Source organism: Cervus elaphus, chromosome 6 (genome assembly GCF_910594005.1).
Source record: "Cervus elaphus chromosome 6, mCerEla1.1, whole genome shotgun sequence".
Lineage (NCBI taxonomy): Eukaryota > Metazoa > Chordata > Mammalia > Artiodactyla > Cervidae > Cervus > Cervus elaphus.
The window spans coordinates 51,373,997-51,398,672 of NC_057820.1; the positions used below are offsets into that span (position 1 = coordinate 51,373,997).

The 24,676-nt window shown below is 41.2% G+C and overlaps 1 protein-coding gene across 10 annotated transcripts in view; it reads left to right on the forward strand.

The window, feature by feature from the left end:
* The window catches only part of LOC122696617 (poly(A)-specific ribonuclease PARN-like), a 256,073-nt gene that overhangs the window by 92,167 nt on the left and 139,230 nt on the right, over positions 1-24,676 (forward strand). For 9 of the 10 annotated variants that reach the window (XM_043906867.1, XM_043906869.1, XM_043906871.1 and 6 more), the window contains 6 exons: positions 3,343-3,420; positions 15,261-15,304; positions 16,452-16,494; positions 17,195-17,270; positions 19,461-19,571; positions 19,905-19,974. In XM_043906867.1, the coding sequence (XP_043762802.1) occupies positions 3,343-3,420; positions 15,261-15,304; positions 16,452-16,494; positions 17,195-17,270; positions 19,461-19,571; positions 19,905-19,974 (422 nt within the window). Of the gene's footprint in view, positions 1-3,342; positions 3,421-13,836; positions 13,883-15,260; positions 15,305-16,451; positions 16,495-17,194; positions 17,271-19,460; positions 19,572-19,904; positions 19,975-24,676 lie in introns of those variants that run through there. The other variant, XM_043906876.1, reaches the window with a different exon arrangement.

Here is a 24,676-nt window from a genome sequence, read left to right on the forward strand (position 1 = left end):
TATGAGGCCACAAAGAGTTGGACATGACCGAGAGGCACACACACCCACACAGAAGTAGAGGGGAGTTTCTGGTTGTGTTTGCTTACATTATACACACTTAACCAGCCGTTTTCAGAGCAGTGGTGGATTGACTGAAGCTGTCCCTGAAACAGATGTGGGGCAGCAGTTGGCTTTGAGCTCCCATAACCAGCATGATGGTTTAGGGGGCTTTTCCAAGATGGGGGCATTTGTTTGCCTTGTACAAACAATTCAGATCCTTGAGCCAGCTGTGCCTCTATTTTTCCTCTCTGTGGTCCCTCTTCTGCAGAGTGATTCATGGCAAGTTGTGGACCATTTGTAGTGCGTGTCACAGAGCATACCGTGATAAAAATTTAGCCCTGTTTATTAGTGATCCAGACATTTAAAATTTAAGTCACATACTTTACAACTACTAACATAGTTGAGCTCTGTATAGCCAGTGAACAAGTAAACACTCTGTATTAGACCAGATTCTTTCCCTGTCATTCTTAGTAAGGAATCTGTTTTCTCTAGTTTTAAAAAAAATTCGTATTAATTTTTCACCCACAGAAAAACTGGTAGAGGATTTCTATACGCCCGTCACCTGGCGACACCTGATGTTACTGTCTTGTATAACCACACAGTTGCAAAACCATGAAATTAGCCTTGGTACAATATTATGAGCTAACTTGAATTTAACCTGTTTTTCCTCTAAGTCCTTTTTCTATTGATGGTTCTATCTAGGATCCCACATTGAGTTTACTTGTTATTTCTCCTTACTCTTCTGCAGTCTGTAGTTTACTTTGTCTTTTATAACCTTGATGTTTTTAAAGAGTATTGATTGATTGTAATTGTGTCAGGTGTCCCTTGGTTTGGATTTGTTTGATCTTTTCTCACGTAGGATTGAAGACACAGTTTTGGCAGGCAGACCACAGAAATGATGGTTCATGACGTTGACCCCCATCACTCAGTTCAGGTGGTGTCTGCTGGGTCTATGCACTGTAGAGTTACTGTTTTCCCTTTTGTAGTTAATAAATATATTGGGGGCGATATTTTGAGATGCTGAAAACCCTGTTTTTTCTTGAGCTTTTGCCAGTGACAGCATCTGTCGGTGGATCTTGCCTGCAGCCATCATTACTGTGGTATTCTAGTGGCGAGTTTGTGTTTCCCTCTTTCTCCATTTGTTTCTGGAAATCTTCTAGAAGAGCCGCCCCTGCTCCCCTTCTGTTAATCCTTTTTTTTTTTTTTTTTTTTTTGGACTCAGAGAAACTTATTTCATTCTACATATCTTTAAACAATTTGTTTATTTGGCTGCAGCAGGTCTTAGTTGCAGCGTGCAGGCTCTCTAGTTGTGGCACACAGGCTTAGTAGTTGGGGCTTGCGGGATGAGTTGCTCCAAGGCATGTAGGATCTTAGTTCCCTGATTAGAGATCGAACTGACATCCCCTGCAGTAGAAGGTGGATCCTTAACCACTTGACCACCAGGGAAGTCCCCATTGTATAGATTTATCTCTTAATTTAAAAACATTATTTATTTATTTATTTGTTTCTGGCTGTGCTGTCTTCATTGCCGCCTGTGGGCTTTAGTTGCAGTGGAGCAGGGGCTACTTTTCTCTGGTTGCGGTGCACGGCTTCCCGGTGCAGTGGCTTCTCTTGTTGTGGAGCATGGGCCCTAGAGATGCAGGCTTCTGACGCTGTGGCACACGGGGTAGCTGCCCCATAGCCTGTGGGGTCTTCCTGGACCAGCGATCGAACCGTGTCCCCTGCATTGACAGGTGGATTCCTAAGCCCTGGACCATGAGGGAGGTCCCTCTACAGATTTTAATCTAGTGTTCTTATCATTTATTTTGTTGCTCGGATGGTACCACATGGGCCATTGGTGCTTCTTCAGGCTGGCTCGCCTGTAACAAGCCCCTTCCTTTTCTGAGCACCTCCTTACTTTCTGACGTCACAAGATATTCCACACTCATCTTGTATCTTCCTTTCCTCAGCTCTAGAATCAATGACTTCTCCAAGGAGCCCGGGTTCCTTTTAGAAACCAAGTTCTGGTGCTGGGCTGCTGTGGTGTTACTACTACTAGTTCCCCTCCCTGCACAGAGCTGAGAATGATACATGTGTGTGGCCACGCATGTTTACACACGTTGATATTTCCGTGTCTGACTTACATGCATATTTTAAAAAATGAATTTATACTGATACACGACAGATTCTAGTCCAGTACCACAGGGTTTACTTTTAACCTACTCTCTCTTCTTTGTAACTTTTTTCCCTCCAACACTGGGAATTGCAGTTCTTGTTATCTGCTGTGTTGATGTTACTTCTGTTCTTCCCAGCCACCTTCAGTATGGTCGAGGGCTTCATTTATAATACAGTTAGGTTTATCTTTTAGGGCTTCCATTTTGGGTTTCTTCCTTCTCTGTGGTTTCGATCAATACTTGGTATCTTAGCACTGTGTAGATATTCAGAATGAGAGGATAGCTCATCTGTTGGATTTGGGAGATTTTGTATAGAATTATTTATTTCAGAGGATTATGCTTACCTTTGTGAGTCAAGGAGTATTGCTCTGAAGGTCCACTGGGACATAGAGAAAAGCTCCAGATGCTTTATGTTAAAAATGCTGTCACCTGGCTAGCTAAATCTAAATTGATGTTCCATTTTTGCAGTTTAATTTTTATCAAAATGGACTAATTTATTGCACATATATTGTACCTCGTTGGTTGAAGAGCAGTGAATTTCATTGGAAACAATATTTCGAAACAAGCCCTGTGGAATTTGGCATACATGATGAAGGAAATGGAAACATTCTATTTAATAAAGTTACTTATTTTTTACCTTCTAGCATTGTTATAAGTGTGTCTTTTGAAAATAAGTGAGTTGTTTTGAAGAATACATTTCTGAAATAGATATTTGGAGTTTGTTCACAAATTATTTGACAGTTCAAGGTATCTAGCATTTTCAGTTACATTTTTGAGCTCTTTAATAAAAATTTTGCTACTTCTGATTCTTGTGTTAGTAAAAATTTTACTACTTCTGATTCTTTTGGGTAGAAAATGAATAAAATCAGAGAAAAAGATCAATGAAATCAAAGTCATTTGGAGCTTTTACTTTGCATTCTGGATTTTACACCAGAAGAGGAATGAAGCCAGCCCAAATTTCTTTATTTGCATATCTTTATACATTTTTTTTTCCCCTTAGTGTCAAAAAGTAAGTTTAGTACAAAATCCTCATGGAACCAAGCCATACATTTCAAGATACTTAGCATTTTCTGTTTTTTTGAGCTCTTCAATAAAAAGCCCTGATAAAATTTTGCACCAAGGAGTCTTTCCTAACCTTGACTTTTTTCAGGGGAAGCTTGTCATTGGACACAACATGCTCTTGGATGTCATGCACACGGTTCATCAGTTCTACTGCCCTCTGCCCGCGGTGAGTGACCTGTCAGCCTGTGTTAAAAATTCTCATCTTCAATACTGAGAAAGTGTTCTTTGTGGGGTGCCGTTCCCTTGTCTGCACCTGTCCCCGAGGGACAGTCTCCTGCACTTGGTTGAATGTTTTTGAAGAGATTTTAAAGGATCTTCGGACATCTGCCATTGCTGGAGCGAGGTTAAACATTTGTTTCGTCTTGATGCCGGAGGTTTGTTTGCTCAGTTAGTGCTGAGCAGGGGTTGCTGAGCCGCAGATGTGGTCTCCGGGTTTGATACTGCTAACGTGAGCCACAGCAGGGCGCTGAAGCAGGGGTGGCTGGGGTAGGGGTGGGGGGCGGGGGTGGGTGGTGGTGCTAGAGGTCTGTAGACTGGGTCAGGTTGTGTAAAAGTCTTGGTTGCTTCTTGCAAGGTAACCCTTAGATTCTCTGTGGACCGTGGTGTTTTGGGACTCTTGGAGCCGTGCGGTCTCAGGGCACCAAAGCACAGAGTCCGGGAGAAGGGCTTCTCTCTGTCTCCTCCTCTTCGCTCCCTGACTGCCTAGGGCCTCATCTTACTGCTGCTCATCACTGCAGTGCCTTGCCTTCATTTACTCCCCCTGTTTTCTGTCCTTCAGTGACCTCACCCGCCTTCTAGAACTTCAGTTGGAGACACCGACATCTTCCTCTCCAGCTGGCATCTCTCCTCAGATCCGGTCACAGTTTACGCTGACCCCGCACGTCTCTACCTGGGTAGCTTTCAGAATGAGTGGGGTTTAAAATTCATGTGTCGCAAACAGGGTGTGCAACTTAACGTAACCTTTCTCTCCTTCTGTCTCCAAACCCGTTCTTCCTCCTGATTGCTTTACTGTAAATGATACCCAGTCACCAACATGGTTTTTAACATCCGTTTTGGCTCTTCCTCTGTCCCCCAGATCTGGCCAGTTAGAAAATCCTGGCAGTTTTGTCTCCAGGCTGTCTCTCACATCTGGATTCTTTCCATTTCAAGTAGCAAGTAGCCTTATTCCTCATCTGAAGATGGCAAACTCCAGGCAGGATTCCCTGCCTCACTTTAACCTTCAGCCCATCCTTTAAACAGAGGTTGGCAAACTTTTTCTATAAAGGGTCAGATAGTCAAATATTTGGGGCTTTCCGGGCTGCCTAGTCTTTGTCAGGACTCTTAAGATGGTCATTGTCACCTGAAAACTGCTGTAGAATGCAGTGTGTCAACAAATGGGTATGACTTTGTCCCAGAAAAATTTTATTTAAAAATAGGTGATAGGCCAGATTTGGCCTGCAGACCGTGGTTTCCAGCCTCTGCTTTAAACTATCATACCGCCAGATTTTTTTTTTAATTGGAAGATAATTGCTTTTCAATATTGTGTTGGTTTCTGCCATACAACAACTCGAATCAGCTATAATTATATATATATCCCCTCCCTTTTGAGCTCTCTTCCCTCCCCCGACCCTATCCCTCTAGGTCATCACAGAGCACCAGGCTGGGCTCCCTGTGTTACACAGCAGCTTCCCACTAGCTAGCTGTTTTGCGCATGGTGGTGTATATATGTCAGCGCTACCCAATTCATCCTACCCTCTGCTTCCCCCGCCCTGTCCGCAAGTCCATTCTCTACTGCTGTGTCTGCGTATACCACCAGATTCACCTTTTATGGCTTCTGGATTGGATGATACCTACTTTAGAGTTCAGTGTCGTTTATACATCTGCAAAGCCTCAGTTACTTCACGTTTCTCACAATGCGTCGTTCCTTCAGCATCTTGATTACTTTTCTTTGGAAAATTCCAACACTGAGTACCGCAGGTCTATTGGGAAGCCTGTTCCTATTTCTGCAGCCTTAAGATTGTCGTTGCTTTTCATAAAAACTGCATCACCCTCAGGGAATCAAAGGCATCATAGTTGTGAGCCTCAAAACAAACATGATGGGTGTGAATTTGCATTGTGTAAATCTAAAGGGCTAATGTTAATTTCAGAGCTGTCACTCCTTATTGACTGAATAGTAGTAGCCTTTCTCACGGCTTTTTGACCTTCAGAGCAGTGAAGTTATCTGTAAGGAAAGTGTATTTAATGCTGTGTTTATAGGTGTTTCAGACACCAAACAGAGCTTGGCTTGTAACAGGCATTAAGTACTGATTTAACAAATGAGTGTCTTCCAACTGTGTCAGCTTTGTAATCTCCTGATGTATGGCTCTGTCCACATCACTGACCCTGAGTTAAATTCTGAGTTAATCCCATGTTCTTTGTTTTTCTATACAGTTGATTCTTTTTAGCCTGGCATTATCAAGCCTTCTGTGATCTGGCCCAACCTTCTTGTGTAGTCTGGACCCGTTTTTGTCCTTCCTCCCAGCCAGACTGGCTCATTTTTCAACCCCCAGAAAACGTGTGCTTTTGCATGTCTGTAATTTTTGGTATATGAAATCCTTCAACTTGAATTTCCTCTGGCTTTTCTCAGTGTTTGCTATTTACGGCTTTACCCATCTTACCCAGGTCCAGTGTGTGCCTCTTTGGGTGTACACCTTTTCCCTGCTTGCTGCCTTGCCCAAGAGTGATCTTTCCTTTCTCTGAACTGCCAGAGAACCGTGTACCTCTTCTGTTGCATAAATGTTGCCTTTACATCTTATTCCACTTTTCTCTCTAAGTGATTCCCTCCTTGGACAGGGAGTGTGACCTTTTTATTATCTGTGTCTAAATGCCTAGCATAGCCTTTGTATGTAAGGACTAAATAAATGTTATCTTGCATGTAGCTAGTTTTCAATCAAATTCTACTGGAAAGAGAATATGACTTATTGCAAAGTAGAAGGTGGGTTAGGGTAAGTGGTTTTTTTTTTTTTTTTTTTTTTTTAAATCATCTGGTTACATGCTTTATTTTTTTATTTTTTTTAATTTTTTTATTAGTTGGAGGCTAATTACTTCACAACATTTCAGTGGGTTTTGTCATACATTGATATGAATCAGCCATAGATTTACACTTATTCCCCATCCCGATCCCCCCTCCCACCTCCCTCTTCACCCGACTCCTCTGGGTCTTCCCAGTGCACCAGGCCCGAGCACTTGTCTCATGCATCCCACCTGGGCTGGTGATCTGTTTCACCATAGATAGTATACATGCTGTTCTTTTGAAACATCCCACCCTCACATTCTCCCACAGAGTTCAAAAGTCTGTTCTGTATTTCTGTGTCTCTTTTTCTGTTTTGCATATAGGGTTGTCGTTACCATATTTCTAAATTCCATATATATGTGTTAGTATGCTGTAATGTTCTTTATCTTTCTGGCTTACTTCACTCTGTATAATGGGCTCCAGTTTCATCCATCTCATTAGGACTGATTCAAATGAATTCTTTTTGACAGCTGAGTAATATTCCATGGTGTATATGTACCACAGCTTCCTTATCCATTCATCTGCTGATGGGCATCTAGGTTGCTTCCATGTCCTGGCTATTATAAACAGTGCTGCAATGAACATTGGGGTGCACGTGTCTCTTTCAGATCTGGTTTCCTCAGTGTGTATGCCCAAAAGTGGGATTGCTGGGTCATATGGCAGTTCTATTTCCAGTTTTTTAAGGAATCTCCACATTGTTTTCCATAGTGGCTGTACTAGTTTGCATTCCCACCAACAGTGTAAGAGGGTTCCCTTTTCTCCACACCCTCTCCAGCATTTATTGCTTGTAGTCTTTTGGATAGCAGCCATCCTGACTGGCGTGTAATGGTACCTCATTGTGGTTTTGATTTGCATTTCTCTAATAATGAGTGATGTTGAGCACCTTTTCATGTGTTTGTTAGCCATCTGTATGTCTTCTTTGGAGAAATGTCTGTTTAGTTCTTTGGCCCATTTTTTGATTGGGTCATTTATTTTTCTGGAATTGAGCTTCAGGAGTTGCTTGTATATTTTTGAGATTAATCCTTTGTCTGTTTCTTCATTTGCTATTATTTTCTCCCAATCTGACGGCTGTCTTTTCACCTTACTTATAGTTTCCTTTGTAGTGCAAAAGCTTTTAAGTTTCATTAGATCCCATTTGTTTAGTTTTGCTTTTATTTCCAATATTCTGGGAGGTGGGTCATAGAGGATCTTGCTGTGATTTATGTCGGAGAGTGTTTTGCCTATGTTCTCCTCTAGGAGTTTTATAGTTTCTGGTCTTACATTTAGATCTTTAATCCATTTTGAGTTTATTTTTGTGTATGGTGTTAGAAAGTGTTCTAGTTTCATTCTTTTACAAGTGGTTGACCAGTTTTCCCAGCACCACTTGTTAAAGAGGTTGTCTTTTTTCCATTGTATATCCTTGCCTCCTTTGTCAAAGATAAGGTGTCCATAGGTTCGTGGATTTATCTCTGGGCTTTCTATTCTGTTCCATTGATCTATATTTCTGTCTTTGTGCCAGTACCATACTGTCTTGATGACTGTGGCTTTGTAGTAGAGTCTGAAGTCAGGCAGGTTGATTCCTCCAGTTCCATTCTTCTTTCTCAAGATTACTTTGGCTATTCGAGGTTTTTTGTATTTCCATACAAATTGTGAAATTCTTTGGTCTAGTTCTGTGAAAAATACCGTTGGTAGCTTGATAGGGATTGCATTGAATCTATAGATTGCTTTGGGTAGAATAGCCATTTTGACAATATTGATTCTTCCAATCCATGAACACGGTATGTTTCTCCATCTGTTTGTGTCCTCTTTGATTTCTTTCATCAGTGTTTTATAGTTTTCTATGTATAGGTCTTTTGTTTCTTTAGGTAGATATACTCCTAAGTATTTTATTCTTTTTGTTGCAATGGTGAATGGTATTGTTTCCTTAATTTCTCTTTCTGTTTTTTCATTGTTAGTATATAGGAATGCAAGGGATTTCTGTGTGTTAATTTTATATCCTGCAACTTTACTATATTCATTGATTAGTTCTAGTAATTTTCTGGTAGAGTCTTTAGGGTTTTCTATGTAGAGGATCATGTCATCTGCAAACAGTGAGAGTTTCACTTCTTCTTTTCCTATCTGGATTCCTTTTACTTCTTTTTCTGCTCTGATTGCTGTGGCCAAAACTTCCAACACTATGTTGAACAGTAGTGGTGACAGTGGGCACCCTTGTCTTGTTCCTGATTTCAGGGGGAATGCTTTCAATTTTTCACCATTGAGGGTGATGCTTGCTGTGGGTTTGTCATATATGGCTTTTATAATGTTGAGGTATGTTCCTTCTATTCCTGCTTTTTGGAGAGTTTTAATCATAAATGAGTGTTGAATTTTGTCAAAGGCTTTCTCTGCATCTATTGAGATAATCATATGGTTTTTATCTTTCAATTTGTTAATGTGGTGTATTACGTTGATTGATTTGCGGATATTGAAGAATCCTTGCATTCCTGGGATAAAGCCCACTTGGTCGTGGTGTATGATTTTTTTAATATGTTGTTGGATTCTGTTTGCTAGAATTTTGTTAAGGATTTTTGCATCTATGTTCATCAGTGATATTGGCCTGTAGTTTTCTTTTTTTGTGGCATCTTTGTCTGGTTTTGGAATTAGGGTGATGGTGGCCTCATAGAATGAGTTTGGAAGTTTACCTTCTTCTGCAATTTTCTGGAAGAGTTTGAGTAAGGTAGGTGTTAGCTCTTCTCTAAATTTTTGGTAGAATTCAGCTGTGAAGCCATCTGGTCCTGGGCTTTTGTTTGCTGGAAGATTTTTGATTACACTTTCGATTTCCTTGCCTGTGATGGGTCTGTTAAGATCTTCTATTTCTTCCTGGTTCAGTTTTGGAAAGTTATACTTTTCTAAGAATTTGTCCATTTCATCCAAGTTGTCCATTTTATTGGCATAGAGCTGCTGGTAGTAGTCTCTTATGATCCTTTGTATTTCAGTGTTGTCTGTTGTGATCTCTCCATTTTCATTTCTAATTTTGTTAATTTGGTTCTTCTCTCTTTGCTTCTTAATGAGTCTTGCTAATGGTTTGTCAATTTTATTTTTTCAAAAAACCAGCTTTTAGCTTTGTTGATTTTTGCTATGGTCTCTTTAGTTTCTTTTGCATTTATTTCTGCCCTGATTTTTAAGATTTCTTTCCTTCTGCTAACCCTGGGGTTCTTCATTTCTTCCTTCTCTAATTGCTTTAGGTGTAGAGTTAGGTTATTTATTTGGCTTTTTTCTTGTTTCTTGATGTAAGCCTGTAATGCTATGAACTTTCCCCTTAGCACTGCTTTTACAGTGTCCCATAGGTTTTGGGTTGTTGTGTTTTCATTTTCATTCATTTCTATACATATTTTGATTTCTTTTTTGATTTCTTCTATGATTTGTTGGTTATTCAGAAGTGTGTTATTTAGCCTCCATGTGTTTGAATTTTTAACAATTTTTTTCCTGTAATTGAGATCTAATCTTACTGCACTGTGGTCAGAAAAGATGACTGGAATGATTTCAATTTTTTTGAATTTTCCAAGACCAGATTTATGGCCCAGGATGTGATCTATTCTGGAGAAGGTTCCGTGTGCACTTGAGAAAAAGGTGAAGTTGATTGTTTTGGGGTGAAATGTCCTATAGATATCAATTAGGTCTAGCTGGTCCATTGTGTCATTTAAAGTTTGTGTTTCCTTGTTAATTTTCTGTGTAGTTGATCTATCCATAGTTGTGAGTGGGGTATTAAAGTCTCCCACTATTATTGTGTTACTATTAATTTCCTCTTTCATACTCGTTAGTGTTTGCCGTACATATTGCGGTGCTCCTATGTTGGGTGCATATATATTTATAATTGTTACATCTTCTTCTTGGATTGATCCTTTGATCATTATGTAGTGTCCTTCTTTGTCTCTTTTCACAGCTTTTATTTGAAAGTCTATTTTATCTGATATGAGTATTGCGACTCCTGCTTTCTTTTGGTCTCCGTTTGCATGAAATATTTTTTTCCAGCCCTTCACTTTCAGTCTGTATGTGTCTCTTGTTTTGAGGTGGGTCTCTTGTAGACAGCATATATAGGGGTCTTGTTTTTGTATCCATTCAGCCAATCTTTGTCTTTTGGTTGGGGCATTCAACCCATTTACATTTAAGGTAATTATTGATAGGTGTGGTCCCATTGCCATTTACTTTGTTGTTTTGGGTTCACGTTTATACAACCTTTCTGCATTTCCTGTCTAGAGAAGATCCTTTAGCATTTGTTGAAGAGCTGGTTTGGTAGTGCTGAATTCTCTCAGCTTTTGCTTATCTGTAAAGCTTTTGAGTTCTCCTTCATATCTGAATGAGATCCTTGCTGGATACAGTAATCTAGGTTGTAGGTTATTCTCTTTCATTACTTTCAGGACGTCCTGCCATTCCCTTCTGGCCTGGAGGGTTTCTATTGATAGATCAGCTGTTATCCTTATGGGAATCCCTTTGTGTGTTATTTGTTGTTTTTCCCTTGCTGCTTTTAATATTTGTTCTTTGTGTTTGATCTTTGTTAGTTTGATTAATATGTGTCTTGGGGTGTTTCGCCTTGGGTTTATCCTGTTTGGAACTCTCTGGGTTTCTTGGACTTGGGTGGCTATTTCCTTCCCCATTTTAGGGAAGTTTTCAGCTATTATCTCCTCGAGTATTTTCTCATGGCCTTTCTTTTTGTCTTCTTCTTCTGGAACTCCTATGATTCGAATGTTGGGGCGTTTCACATTGTCCCAGAGGTCCCTGAGGTTGTCCTCATTTCTTTTGATCCTTTTTTCTTTTTTCCTCTCTGCTTCATTTATTTCCACCATTTTATCTTCTATCTCACTTATCCTATCTTCTGCCTCCGTTATTCTACTCTTGGTTCCCTCCAAAGTGTTTTTGATCTCATTCATTGCATTATTCATTTTTAATTGACTCTTTTTTATTTCTTCTAGGTCTTTATTAAACAATTCTTGTATCTTTTCAATCTTTGTTTCCAAGCTATTTATCTGTAACTCCATTTTGTTTTCAAGATTTTGGATCATTTTTATTATCATTATTCTAAATTCTTTTTCAGGTAGATTCCCTATCTCCTCCTCTTTTGTTTGACTTGGTGGGCATTTTTCTTGTTCCTTTACCTGTTGGGTATTTCTTTGCCTTTTCATCTTGTTTAGATTGCTGTGTCTGGAGTGGACTTTCTGTATTCTGGAGGTCTGTGGTTCCTTTTTATTGTGGAGGATTTACCCAGTGGGTGGGGTTGGACGTTTGGCTTGTCAAGGTTTCCTGGTTAGGGAAGCTTGCGTCAGTGTACTGGTGTGTGGAACTTGATTTCTTCTCTTTGGAGAGCAATGGAGTGCCCAGTAATGAGTTTTGAGTTGGGTCTATGTGTTAGGTGTGACCTTGGGTAGCCTGTATGTTGACATTCAGGGCTATGTTCCTGTGTTGCTGGAGAATTTGCGTGGTATGTCTTGCTCTAAAACTTATTGGCTCTTGGGTGGTGGTTGGTTTCAGTGTAGGTATGGAGGCTTTTGGACGGTCACTTATCACTTCAAGTTCCATGTAGTCAGGAGTTTTCTGGTGTTCTCAGGTTTTGGGCTTAAGTTTCCTGCCTCTGGATTTCAGTTTTATTCTTCCTGTAGTCTCAGGACTTCTCCAACTATACAGCTCTGATAATTAAACTTCTAGGTTAATGGCGAAAAGATTCTCCCCCGTTAGGGACACCCAGAGAGGTTCACAGAGTTACATGAACAGGAGAAAAGGGAGGAGGGAGATAGAGATGAGTAGGAGGAGAAAAGGGGGGACTCAAGAGGAGAGAGACAGATCTACGCAGCTGTCTGTTCCCAGAGTGTTCTCGTATCTCAGACACCTACAAGGATTCACAGAATTGGATGGGGAAGAGAAGGGGAAAAGAGGAAATAGAGGTGTTCTGAGGTAGAAAACAGAGAGTCAAGATTGGGAGGGAATAATCTTCGGTTTAAAGATAGGGCTTCTCTTTTTTTTTTTTTTTGTAAGGTTATAGTGTAGTGAAGATGAAAATGAAGAGTAGTAGAGGAGTACTAGAGGACTTTAAAAGAAATAAGAGAAAAAGAAAAATAGAAAATAGAAGAGAAAAAGGAAAGAAAAAAAAAAGAAGAAAAAGGAGAAAAAAAAAGAAAGAAAAAAAAAAGAAAAAAAAAAAGAAAGAAAAAAAAAATTTTTTTTTTCCCCTAATTAAAAAAATCGTAAAAATCTATGAAAATGAAAGTTAAGGAGTAATGGGGGAGTAATAGGGAATTTTAAAGGAAAATAAAAGAGAAAAAATAAAAAAGAAAAATATAAAAAGAAAAAAAATTTTTTTTTTTTTCCTTACTTAGAAAAAATAGAAAAATAAAAAAAAAAAGTAAAAATATGTCTAGGAATTTCTCTGGAGCTGTTGCGGTCAGTGTGGGTTCGGCTCAGTTTCAGATAGCTCCTCGTTCCAGCTTGCACTTCTCGATATCTACAGGGCCCTTCCGGTGAAGTCGGTGTTTTCTTCAGGGATTTTAATCTGTTGCACCAGTCCCTTCTGAAGCGGTTCCCTTTGTTTATTTGGCTTCTGTTTGCCGGTCTCTTCAGAGGCTCATTTCCGCCCTGACACAGGCGGCCGGAGGCGGACTCTTATTCAGGTAGCTAGTTCCATTGCGCTGCTGGGAGGGGCTGACGCTGCAGGGCGGGGCTGGCGCTGCGGGGCGGGGCTGACGCTGCGGGGAGGGGCTGGCCCTGCGGGGGCAGGGCTGACGCTGCGGGGAGGGGCTGGCCCTGCGGGGGCGGGCTGGCGCTGCCGGAAGGGGCTGACGCTGCTTTCTCCGTCTGCGCTGCTCAGGCTCCCGGCTGTTCTATATGGAGCGCGCCCCGCGCTGCGCGAGGTTCCAGCCCTCGGGTGTTACACAAAAGCGCGGAAGGAAAAGCTGCGCCTGCTCTCTGTGCCTTCCCCGTCAGAGCGGTCCAGGCAGCCAGGGGCTTGGTGGGCGCGCTATCCCCAGGTGTGGCGCACCCACTCCCTTCCGCGGACCCAGTCTCAGTTTCCGCTGGCGCCAGGTGGGTGCGCGCGCCTTCCGCCCTCCGCGTCCCCAGCCCCAGTCCCCGCCCCGCGCCGGTCGGGTGCCTGCGCCCTGTGTCTCGCCGCGACCTTCCCCTCCCCCCTGCCTCCTGCCTCCGGCGGGGCTGGGCCGGTCCGCAGCCTGCGAGCTCTTCTCGGGACTTTCCCCGTCCCTTTGTTCTGCGAACGGCCGGCAGTGTGTTCCGGCCGGTCAATTTTCTCTCTCTCCTTTGGTCTCCCACAGTTCAAGTTGGCACCTCACAGAAGCTCCCCCCGATTGTCCTCAGGGCACTCAGGCCCGGACCCTAGCCCAAGCAAGGCCGCCTAAGACTCCCTTCCCGGGACGGGTCTCCGTCCTTAGCTCTTTTGTCTCACTTTTTATCTTTTATATTTTGTCCTACCTCCTTTCGAAGACAATGGTCTGCTTTTCTGGGCGCCTGATGACCTCAGCTAGCGATCAGAAGTTGTTTTGTGAAGTTTGCTCTGCATTCGGTTATTCTTTTGATGAATTTGTAGGAGAGAAAGTGGTCTCCCAGTCCTACTCCTCCGCCATCTTGGCTCCTCCCCCCGGTAAGTGGTTTTATCCCTTGCTTTATTACTAAGGCCCGAGTATGTTATATAACTTCTTTGTGTTCTGTCATTGTCAGAAGGAGAAAATGGTTTTCTTCCATCCACCTTTGGAAGAAGTGATGACAGGAAAGGAACAAGCCTAATTAAAATGATAGAACTTTTACATACACTGTTACCAATGTTGTATTTAAAAGTGCACTAAAGAATCTATATTTGGGGGCAGGTTTTTAGGGGAAGAGTCTTTTCTTAAAAGTCTTGCTACTTCATTCAGCATGACCTTTTAGAAGGCATTGGTCTACCTTGCTATATGCTGACCCTGGAACTGGCCATAATTCTAATTTTTTTCTTGCTTGTGAGACTTTCTAAACTGAGAGATTACACTCTTTATTGTCTTTTTGTTTGACTTAGCACTGAAACCGCTTATTCGTGTATTGTTCATTAATTTAACGATAGCCATTGAAAAGCTGGTAAATACTTCAAGCTAGCTAAATACAGACTGTATTTACAGGCTCGAAAAGCTAATGGGAAATGGCAGTTTCCTGTGAAGCATGAATAACGCTGAAGAGAACTGTAGTCACAGTGGGTCAGGAGTATGAGTAGGCAGTGCAGTATGGCAATTATGTATATAAATAAGTTAATTCAAAATGAGAGCAATCTCATTCCAGCTCTAGACTTCCTGATCAAATAAACTTGGGAAATGAATTGCCTAATTTAGGCATTTGCTATTGGTGCCACTTAAGCAATTTTCCAAGTAGTTAAAGTAAGAATCATGTGTATTGGAAAGTCTCTGTTTTAGTGGCCATTTTAACCAATATTTCAGTGGTGTTTCCATTAAAAGTATGATCCAATTTACAGTATGTCCATTTCCTGCATGAACCACTTTATTTTTTTAAGAATTTTATTGAAGTACAGTTGATTTGTAGTGTGTTCATTTCTGCTGTACAGCGAAGTGACTCAGTTAAACATAAATATTCCTTTTCACATTCTTGTCCATTATGCTTTATCACAAGATACTGTGAACCATTTTATTTAAATAACTCTACATGTCTCACTTTACGGTGAGTTGTGTAAGAGAAGTATTACTGATAGTTTTCTACATATAATAGAAACCCTTTTCCCGAACTCTTCTGTTTCAGCCATAAAATGCTCACATATCTATTTTGTTTATGCAGAATTTTAGTATCAGGTCATATGATTCCCAATCAGTGAGGAATTGCCCAAATTTTTAGATATTAGTGAGAAATGGGCCTGACAGTTTAGCTTCAGGGGCCTGTGTTGGTATCATGGTTTGAGAAGAGAACCATGGGACTTGAAATATTTGTTTTAAATATTGCAATATACCAGTAAAATCATAACAGGTCACGTTCTTGTTTTTTAGGACTTAAATGAATTTAAGGAGGTGACAACATGTGTTTTCCCCAGGTAAGCTTTCCTTGAGGATTTGCCTTTGGTTTAAAACAGCCATCTGGGCATCCATAATTACACAAAGGTATACAGTAATTTATTAAAACCATTAGATCATGGTCACAATTCAGTTTTCATAAGCTGGAAAATGGCGTAATAGCTCCACCTTGCTGATGGTTTGCTTTTACAAATGTTGATGATGTTTGTTGTTAAAATGTAAAAATCAGAATTTGACCCAAGGATGAAAATGGACAGCAGCTGCTTTTTTTCTCATCCTGCCTCCCACTGTCTGAGGGACCTGTGAGGTCTGCTTGAGTTGGCGCTTACCTGCCTTGTCTGTTGGGTGAACCTTGTCACAGTGAAGCATCCAGTTGAGGGTATTCAGTTGAGTATTGAAGACGGTTGAATATATAGTTGGATAGAGTTGGATATGTTGAGAGTAGTATTCTGTCATCGGTCAAAAACTGTCTGGCTAGAGAACTCCTTTTTCTCAACTTTGTCAGTGCCTTAGCCTGTTGGTGTTGTCCATGGTTAGTATGGTGTGTTCTGATAGATCCCACGTCAGCCGCATGGAGCCCTCAGAGCAAGAGTCTGTATCCGAGGACCTGTCTGCAGAGGACTTGGAGCAGTTGCTCTTTCAGCCAGACTGTTTCTGCCCAATTATCTGCAGTTACTCATATTTATGTGAGAGGAAATAGTATTTTCATACGAGTGTGTGTGTGTGTGTCTCTTTTTTTTCTATTGCAATCTCTGAAGCAGAGTAGTGAGAAATAACAGTTGTGTGAGACTGCAAATGCAGGTTTTGACCCTCTAGGATACTATATGGTACAGATCTGGATAGTGGTAGGAGAGGATGAGAGCTTGGGAGCATCAGCCCTGCAGCAGTGTTTGAGCCACGTGCAAACACATGAGGATGTTTGACTTACCCCGATGTCAGTGTGAGCCCACGCCCTCTGGAACTTCTGTTCCAGAAGTGGCTGTGGGCTTCCCCGCAGCCTTGTGATGAAGTGCCCGGATGAGGGGACCTCATCCACAGTCCGACGTGGTGGAGATGCAGATGACTGATGTGCCTAATGCCCCCGTCCAGTATTACTCATTGGAGTAAAGTACATTTTGAACATTGCTGTCCATTGTTTACCTTTTAAAAAAATTCTTCTGTTTTTAGGCTCTTGGATACAAAATTGATGGCCAGCACACAACCTTTTAAGGTATTTTAAAAATCAGAATTATTATTGATAAATTACAGTTTGAAATTTTCCAGATTGCTGCTTACAGCTTTAGAATTCTGGTCAATTAATGAATGTCATTTTCCAATACACCTTCCCCTTAACCACCTTTTGTTCTCTGAAAAAACAAAAAAGATAAAAAAGAAATTGAGGAAAAGACTAGAAATAAATACATCAAATGTCAATAGCAGTTGTCTTTGGGTAGTGGAATTGTGAGGGTTTTTTCCTTCTGAATGTAAATTTTTAATGTTAAAACATATAATGAATTTTTGAATAGATTACAGATGCATACACTCTTTCCTTTTCCTTATTTTACATATTTTGGGTATATAGTCTAATCAAGAGAATTCAGGTAAAAATATAATCATTTGCTTCTTTCTGAAGTGACTTTATATGGCTGAGTGAAATGAATGCCAGAACAGTATAGCTTTCTGGCCAAAGGTCTGTAGATACTTAACACATCTATAAAAACTTTTCATGTGGCTGTACTTTCCATATGGTGGAAATTAAACTTGTGGTTTCTCTCTTATATTGAGAAGAAGGACTCCTGTGTTTCTTTAAAGAACACAAGGGGGCAGTACTAGGTACTTTTTTTTTTTTTTTGGTCCTGATTGTTCATGAATCTCTAGTAAATGTTGCTCTGAGACGATGACAGCTCCTCCCTGTGTTTCCTGGTTTGCAGGATATCATTAACAACACATCCCTTGCAGAATTGGAAAAGCGGTTAAAAGAGACACCTTTCAACCCTCCTAAAGTTGGTAAGAATATAAATGATCGTAGAAAGCTCCACACTCTCAATGATAATTATGGATGTCTATTATGGAAGAAAGGTAAAACTATTCTAGAAACTAAATAAATTGTACATTTATAAATTTTGGCTGAATTAACTTGCTCATACCCTTGGTTGAGTTGCTGTTTTCTAAATAAAGATGGTCTTCTAATCCTAACTCTACCTTGCACGGGTAGGATTGGGTAGCCTGTTTATTAAGAAGTTTAGCAATGGCATCTTCAGGACTTTTTGTTTCTTAATCTTGGAATTGTCCCCAGACTTTATGGGTCTTCCTTTTGGTTTAAGCGAAGACAAAGAGCTGGTGATTAATTGTCAGGGGTAGAGTGAAAATATACTTTTTGTCTCAGGAAAGCCCAAGAACTGGGTTTAGAGATGAGGAAGGAGGGGGCTTCACCTCTGCCTCCTTCAGAGGTAGCTTAGGCACTGGACAGCAGTGGTGAGGAAAACCAGAGAAGGGAGGGACGTTTCTCCGGGGTGGAAATGTTTGCCCTATCTGGCCATGGTTCCACCCATGTGTTTTGGTGAAACTTCCAGGTGTTAGTTACTTCCTTGGTTCCTGTTGATCTTAGTCATGCTGCTGGTATTGTAATTAACATCCCATTAGATGTAGCCTGCAGCTTCCTGAGAAATTGATAACAGGGCTAATGGCTCAGAAATTGACAATGGAAGGTACTAAAGCAGCCAGGAATACAGTTATTTGCTTCCCTTTCTGGAATAGTCCAAAAAAGGAATTAAGAAAAGGGTGGGGGGAGAAAACCTAGACCTTTCCTCTAATAATATAATGGGCAGTATAATGGAAATAATTGATTTTGGAAATAAGTGTCTCAGCTGGTAGTAGAATAGAGGCCATGACTTAGTTGGCTATCACATTAAAAGAGTTTTTTTTTTAAGCTTAAAATCTAATATTCGATACTTACTGAGGTTAAAGAATTCTTGCTTAAAGAGCATTGTATTGATATAAAAACAATTATAGCTTTTTCATTGTTAATTTCCACTCATGCTTTTGATTCTGTTGTAACATTTTTGATACTCACTTACAAAATGGTTCTAGGAAATAACTATTTATGAATTACCGTTTTATCCCGTTATTTCTACATAATATTCCAGTAAGGAGAGTTTAGTCTAAAGCAGGTTCAGCAAACCTCATTCTCTCAGCATCTGTGAATATCATTGTGACCAGAGAGGCATGTCATAAAACTGTCTCTCCCATGAAGATGTGCCGTGTTTGCAAGGGCAGCATTACAGCAAATTCTGATCTGTTTTTGGACTTGGTTGTGCTTTCCATCTTTGTATCTGTGAGCTCGGAGACATAGTGAAGGACACTATTGACTTGAACTGCCAACCTTGATGGGAATCTTTGGCTTTTGGGGAGGGTGAGCTGGAGTATTGTCAGATAACAATTACAGAGTGTTTACCATGTACCAAACGTGGCATGAGAGCTTTACTTAAGTGAGCTCATTTGATCCTCACAAAAGCCTCACAAGGGGGCTCTGATTGTCATTGCCCTTCTACCATGGTAGAGGCCCGGAGGGGGCAACGTGTCCCAAGATCACACAGCAGCTAAGTGATAGAGCAGAGATTCAAACTCAGACGGTGGACACTGGGGGCCATGCTCTTAGCCATTGCTCTGAGGTCCCCAACCTCCAGGATCTAATGCCTGATGACCTGGGGTGGTGCTGATTTAATAATAATAGAAATAAAGTGCACAATAAATGTAACATGCCTGAATCATCCCCAAACCACCTTCACCCCCATGGAAAATTTGTCTTTCACAAAACTGGTCCCTGGTGCCAAAAAGATTGGGGACAACTGCTCTGAAATACCCCTTGCGTCCCAATCAGAGGAGGAGTCATGGTCACAAGAGTGAGTTATGCATGGTTGTAAATAGCATCCAACAGCATGCAGTTGGGAGGCCTAGGGCTGAGTCTTTGATAATGTAACCAAGACACTTCTCTAGTCCAGACCAAAGCCCTCATTTTCAGTGACTCTGTTATCTCAAGGTCTTGTGTGGAGAGAATTAAGAAGGAGATAGCTTTCTTTCTGCTTATTTAGGGTGTTTCTGCCGCACAGACATCTGGGTTTGGCAGGGCAGCATGCTTACCAGTCTTCATGATTTGTGATGACCTTGGGAAGACTGTGTTTTCTTTTTTCTCTTTAGAAAGTGCAGAAGGCTTTCCGAGTTACGACACGGCTTCTGAGCAGCTCCACGAGGCCGGCTATGATGCTTATATTACAGGACTGTGTTTCATCTCCATGGCCAACTACCTAGGTACACGCTGTACCTGCCTCTGTCAACACACCATGGTCCGGAGGGGACTCTTCCCTGTCTACCCTTTCCCTGGGATCCACTCAACCAATAGAAAGTGGGAGGGTTTTGAGGGAGGAGGGGGAGGGGGCTGGGTGGGGGTTGGGGAGTGCACAGGAGGAACCATCAAATGCTTACCTGGGGTTGTGGTACTCGGTCCACATGAGCACTTATTTTACCCTTGCGGAACCGTACTGTTGATTTCAAGATATTTTTTTCCTTTTTTTTTTCCAAGATATTTTTTTCAGGCTTTGTCTCCTTGACTGTTTGTGATACTCTGTTTCTTTTCTTCATTAGGTTCTTTTCTTAGTCCTCCAAAGAGTCATGTATCTGCCAGATCAAAACTCATCGAACCTTTTTTTAACAAGTAAGTAATCAGAGTCCCAGGGCCCCAGCCTCCTCTCTTGGTGGAAAAGCCCAGTATCTGGGATGTTGGTGAGGGGTGACTGGGAGCTCTTGGGCATTTTTAGATAAGATATTCCTCATCTCTGGTGACTCAGATGTTTTTTGAAAAATAGAAGTTGACCTTTTCAAAAAGAATGTATTCAATATATTGGCTAAAAAAAATTAGAAAACATTATGAAAGGTAGCACATCTCTTCCAAGACAAAGGACTGACGGCTTCAGAGTTTAAATGTCCCACGAGGGAGACTCTGTGTATGTGTCTGTGTACACAGTCAGACCTATCTAACCCCAACAGGCTTTACAAGTGAGATTATTCTTCATGCTTACATTATTACCTAACTAAATAACGTCCTTTCTGTGAAGATGTTGGTTACACAAATGACTTCTGAGATAACCTGTGGAGCAGTTTTGATGGTCATTGCATCCCAAACCCTCATCTGAATGGATCCGGTGAAGTTGCACCTTCACCGTCGGAGGAAGTCAGTGTGATTGTAGGGAAACGTCTGCTTTCAGAGCATTTCCAAAGAATCTCTAGATTGTCACTTCAAAGCGAGGCTGGCGCTTTCTTGGCACAGTTGAGACTAAAGTTGTGAATGTGATCATCAAGCTGGCCACAGCCTGGCTTGGTGCCAGGGCCCCAGGCCTTCGTCTCTACCCCGGCTCTCTCCGCAGGGCTGGTTCTGGGAGGCTTAGGTGAGCCAGACAGAAGTGGGCAGCCCACATCACTCACCATTTCTGAGAGAGCCATTTCAGGGTCGGCTTGGTGACGTCATTTCCTTATATTGTATGCGGCATTTTACATGTCTATTAGTGCTTTCCCAAGTAAGAATGCCGTCTCCTCCGGAGTTTATAAATTCTGGTATCACAGTGCTTGTTCATAGGTGCCATGCTGCAGAGTCAGAAGTTAATTCCAAACATCTGGATTCCTACAGGTTTGGAATTTTTGTAGTCTGAGTTAGTGAATTCTGTCATCCTGTGGCTTCTTCCTTTTTAAATCTTTGTTCTTTTCTGTGGAAGTTCAGAGGTAGATGTGTTTGATTTTTCAAAAACATCTTTCACTTCAAAAAAAGTCTTTCAAAGAGGATTGGGTAACAATGTAGTATATATTGAAAATTAAGTTGAATTTTTCTGCATGGAAAAGTAGTTCTGCCACCAGTTAAGTTCTTGCTATCTATCCAGTTCACAGTGGGATTTTCTAACCCCTTAACTCTAAATTGGGGGCAGTGTTTATCTTTGTAAATCTTAGGCCCGCTTATGGCATCAACCGTGGAACCTGTGAGTGACACTAAATACATTTGGATTGTGGCCTTTCTGGCATTTTTATGCATGTGATGTTAAGTTTGTCATTCAGCAGTATTTTGCAACTGGGGAGATGTTTACTTCCATTTAAATATTTAAAACAACAATCCTGCTTCTGCACTAAAATCAGCTCCTAATAAAGTCAGGTGATGGTTGCAAATGGGGGTAGATAGAGGATGTCTCTTGTTTATCAGTTATCTGTGTGGCCAAAATGAAGAGCAGTCAAAGTAGGCTTTGGTTTATAAGTTTTAAGTGAAGTGAAAGTTGCTTAGTCATGTCTGACTCTTTGCAACCTCGTGGACTGTAAAGTCCATGGAATTCTCCAGACCAGAATACTGTAGTGGGTAGATGTTCCCTTCTCCAGGGGATCTTCCCAACCCAAGGATCGAACCCAGGTCTCCTGCATTGCAGGAGGATTCTTTACCAGCTGAGCCACAAGGGAAGCCCTTTAAAAGTTTAAATAAGACTTTATATATTTCTAGATCAATTATGGGCAAAGATATTACTCAGAAGAACTGGGCAGTAAACACATAACTTAACTTTAAAATGGGACTGGTGTCCATTCAGATTATTTTTTTGCTAAAACCTAGATGCATACCAAAAATAGTTGAGATTTAGGAATCTTCCTGTGATATTGCACTGAAAATTCTTGCCCAATTTGATTTTTTTCTCTATTTTTCCCTATCTGTGAAGGAAGAATTGTTTCTTTATCTTTGAAGGGAAAAAGATCCTAGCAGGATTTAAAGTGCAAAATAAGGACTATTTTTATTCTATATTGGACTAGCTTGGTTAAGTATAGCCACCCATTCTGAACCTGTTAAGAAAGTGGGAAAAGCAGTTGCTTTTGATGTTGTGAGTGGACGCATGTTCAGTTGCTCAGACGTGTCCAACTCTCTGTGACCCCTTCGACTGTAGCCCACCAGGCTTCTCTGGCCATAAGATTTCCCAGGCAAGAATACTAGAGTGGGATTCCATTTTCTCCTCCAGTGGTTCTTCCCGACCCAGGGATCAAACACGCATCTCCTGCATCAGCATGTACATTCTTTACCACTGCACCACCTAGGAAACCAATATTGACCTCATTCTTACTTAAAGGCAGGTTTCATTTATGATATTAAACCTTGATTTTGTTACTTTTCTTCAAAATTGCTCTTGTAAAAAGCTGTGCAACAATTGCTATCAGTGTTATCTCAAGCAGTTGATTTTAGAAGAATCTAAATCTTTCTGAGGGTTTATTTGTTTTTGTTGTTATTCAGTCACTAAGTCGTGTTGGACTGTTTGCAACCCCATGGAGCACAGCATGCCTCGCTTTCCTGTCGTTACCTCCCAGGGTTTACTCAGACTCATGTCCACTGAATCAGTGATGCCATCCAACCATCTCATCCTCTGTCACACTCTTCCTCCTGTCTTCAGTCTTTCCTAGCATCAGTCTTTTCCAATGAGTCGGCTCTTTGCATTAAGTGGCCAAAGTATTGGAGCTTCAGCTTTAGTTTCAGTCCTTCCAGTGAGTATTCAGGGTTGATTTCTTTAGGGATGACTGGTTTGATCTCCTTGCTATCCAAGGGACTCTCAAGAGTCTTCTCCAGCACTGCAGTTTGAAAGCATCAATTCTTTGGCGCTCAGCCTTCTTTTTGGCACCTGGCTTTTCTCAATGTAAGCTTAACCAAACACACATATCCCTAATAAGAATTTGGGTGGACATGAGATGACTTACACGTGTAAATAATATTTTGCTTTGCTCTCACAAGGTTTATGTTTAAAAAGTAGACCTTGAGTGGAGATAAACCCAGCCTATTTCTGCATTATTTTAAATTAGCATCTGACTGTGTTAGGTGTGCCTTTTGGGGAAGCTTTACCGAGTCAGCTGTTGAGAAGATCCCAAGACAGTTGGTGCTTGAGCAGATTGCAGAGATGGAGTGTAGTACAGGGCACTTTCTAAGCCCGATTTGTCCAGGGAAATGTCCCGGCAGGACTTTGCAGGGTACCATTTGTCTCTTTCCTTTCCTGGGCTCCTTGTGTGTTTCTCCCTTCTTTTTTGGACTCAGAATGAAAGTCCTAAGATTGCTGAACGATGGAAATCGGGATGAGACCACTGCTAATGACAGGCTGTGTGCAGCGTGCTCTTCCTCTATGTTGCAGGCTCTCTGCTCAGGAAATGGTTTACCTTCTTTTATGACCTTGGTCAGTTTTCATCAATGCATAGAAAACCAGACTTAGAGAAGATCCTTTGGTCAAATCCTTTTAGGCCCGGAAGGAGCTAAAAATACTTTCTGCTTATACTTTTTATTGCACGACAGAAAGCGCATAATCAGACTTCAGTGTTATGTTTTATTAACAGCCATCTGTTTCTGCAAGACACCTTGAGCGCTCTTGTATTAATAGATAACCTTTTATGAAGGGTTTTGGGGAAAGGTTATTTTCGATTTTTCTCAGTTCTTAGAAGGAGGAAGGAAATGAACATGTATCTTATTTTGGCCAGTCTCTAAGTAGTGGGATTAAAAAGGAAGAGGTGCCTGCACTCTACTGTAAAGGACAGCTGCGTCATGCTTGGCACAAGTGTTCTGATTTTTTTTTAATTTTCTTTTAGAAGTCTCTTGAATTTGTTACAGTATTGCTTCTGTTGTTTATGTTCTGGCTTCTTGGTGATGAGGCATGTGGGATCTTAGCCCTGGACCAGGGATCGAACTCACACCGCCTGCTTCAAAAGGCAGATTCTTAACCACTGGACCACCAGGGAAGTCCCACAGCATTCTGAATTTCAACGGGAGTCTTCCTAGGATGACAGGGCCATGTGTTCCATCTAAGCTGAAGATAAGACAATTCATTTCCTCCTCTGTAAAAACAGGACTGGAACTACCCCCCTCCCATGTAAGTTATAGAAGTCACATGAGATGCTAAAGGACTTTGATAGTTCCTCAGACTTAGTAGGTGGCCAGGGTCTATTATTTTCCTTTCCTGAAGTACAAGAGAATTTGACATGCTGGGAAATTCAAAACAGTAGATATGGTAGCAGCATGTGTTTTTGTTTTAAGTTTCATGATAGAGAAGAAAATGGATTGAAGTGCTGATTTAAAACTGGAGCAAATGTGAGGCATCCACTTTCCCTGTACTCACCTTTTAGTGTTTGCTTAGGAAAAATCAGAGGACAATGAAGTCTGTCAGATTGGTACATAATAGAAGCAAGATTGCTTTGATTTGAAGCATTTTAGAAAGTTTTGTTATGCAGATGAATCCAGCAATTTATGGAAGGTTGTATAGCTACACAACACAGTGATAAGTGGCGAGTAGGAGGAATGATTACGGCGCCTGAGATAAAGCACACTGATGTCTTCTCCCTTTTCCTCCATGGAGAGCAGTCATGTGCGG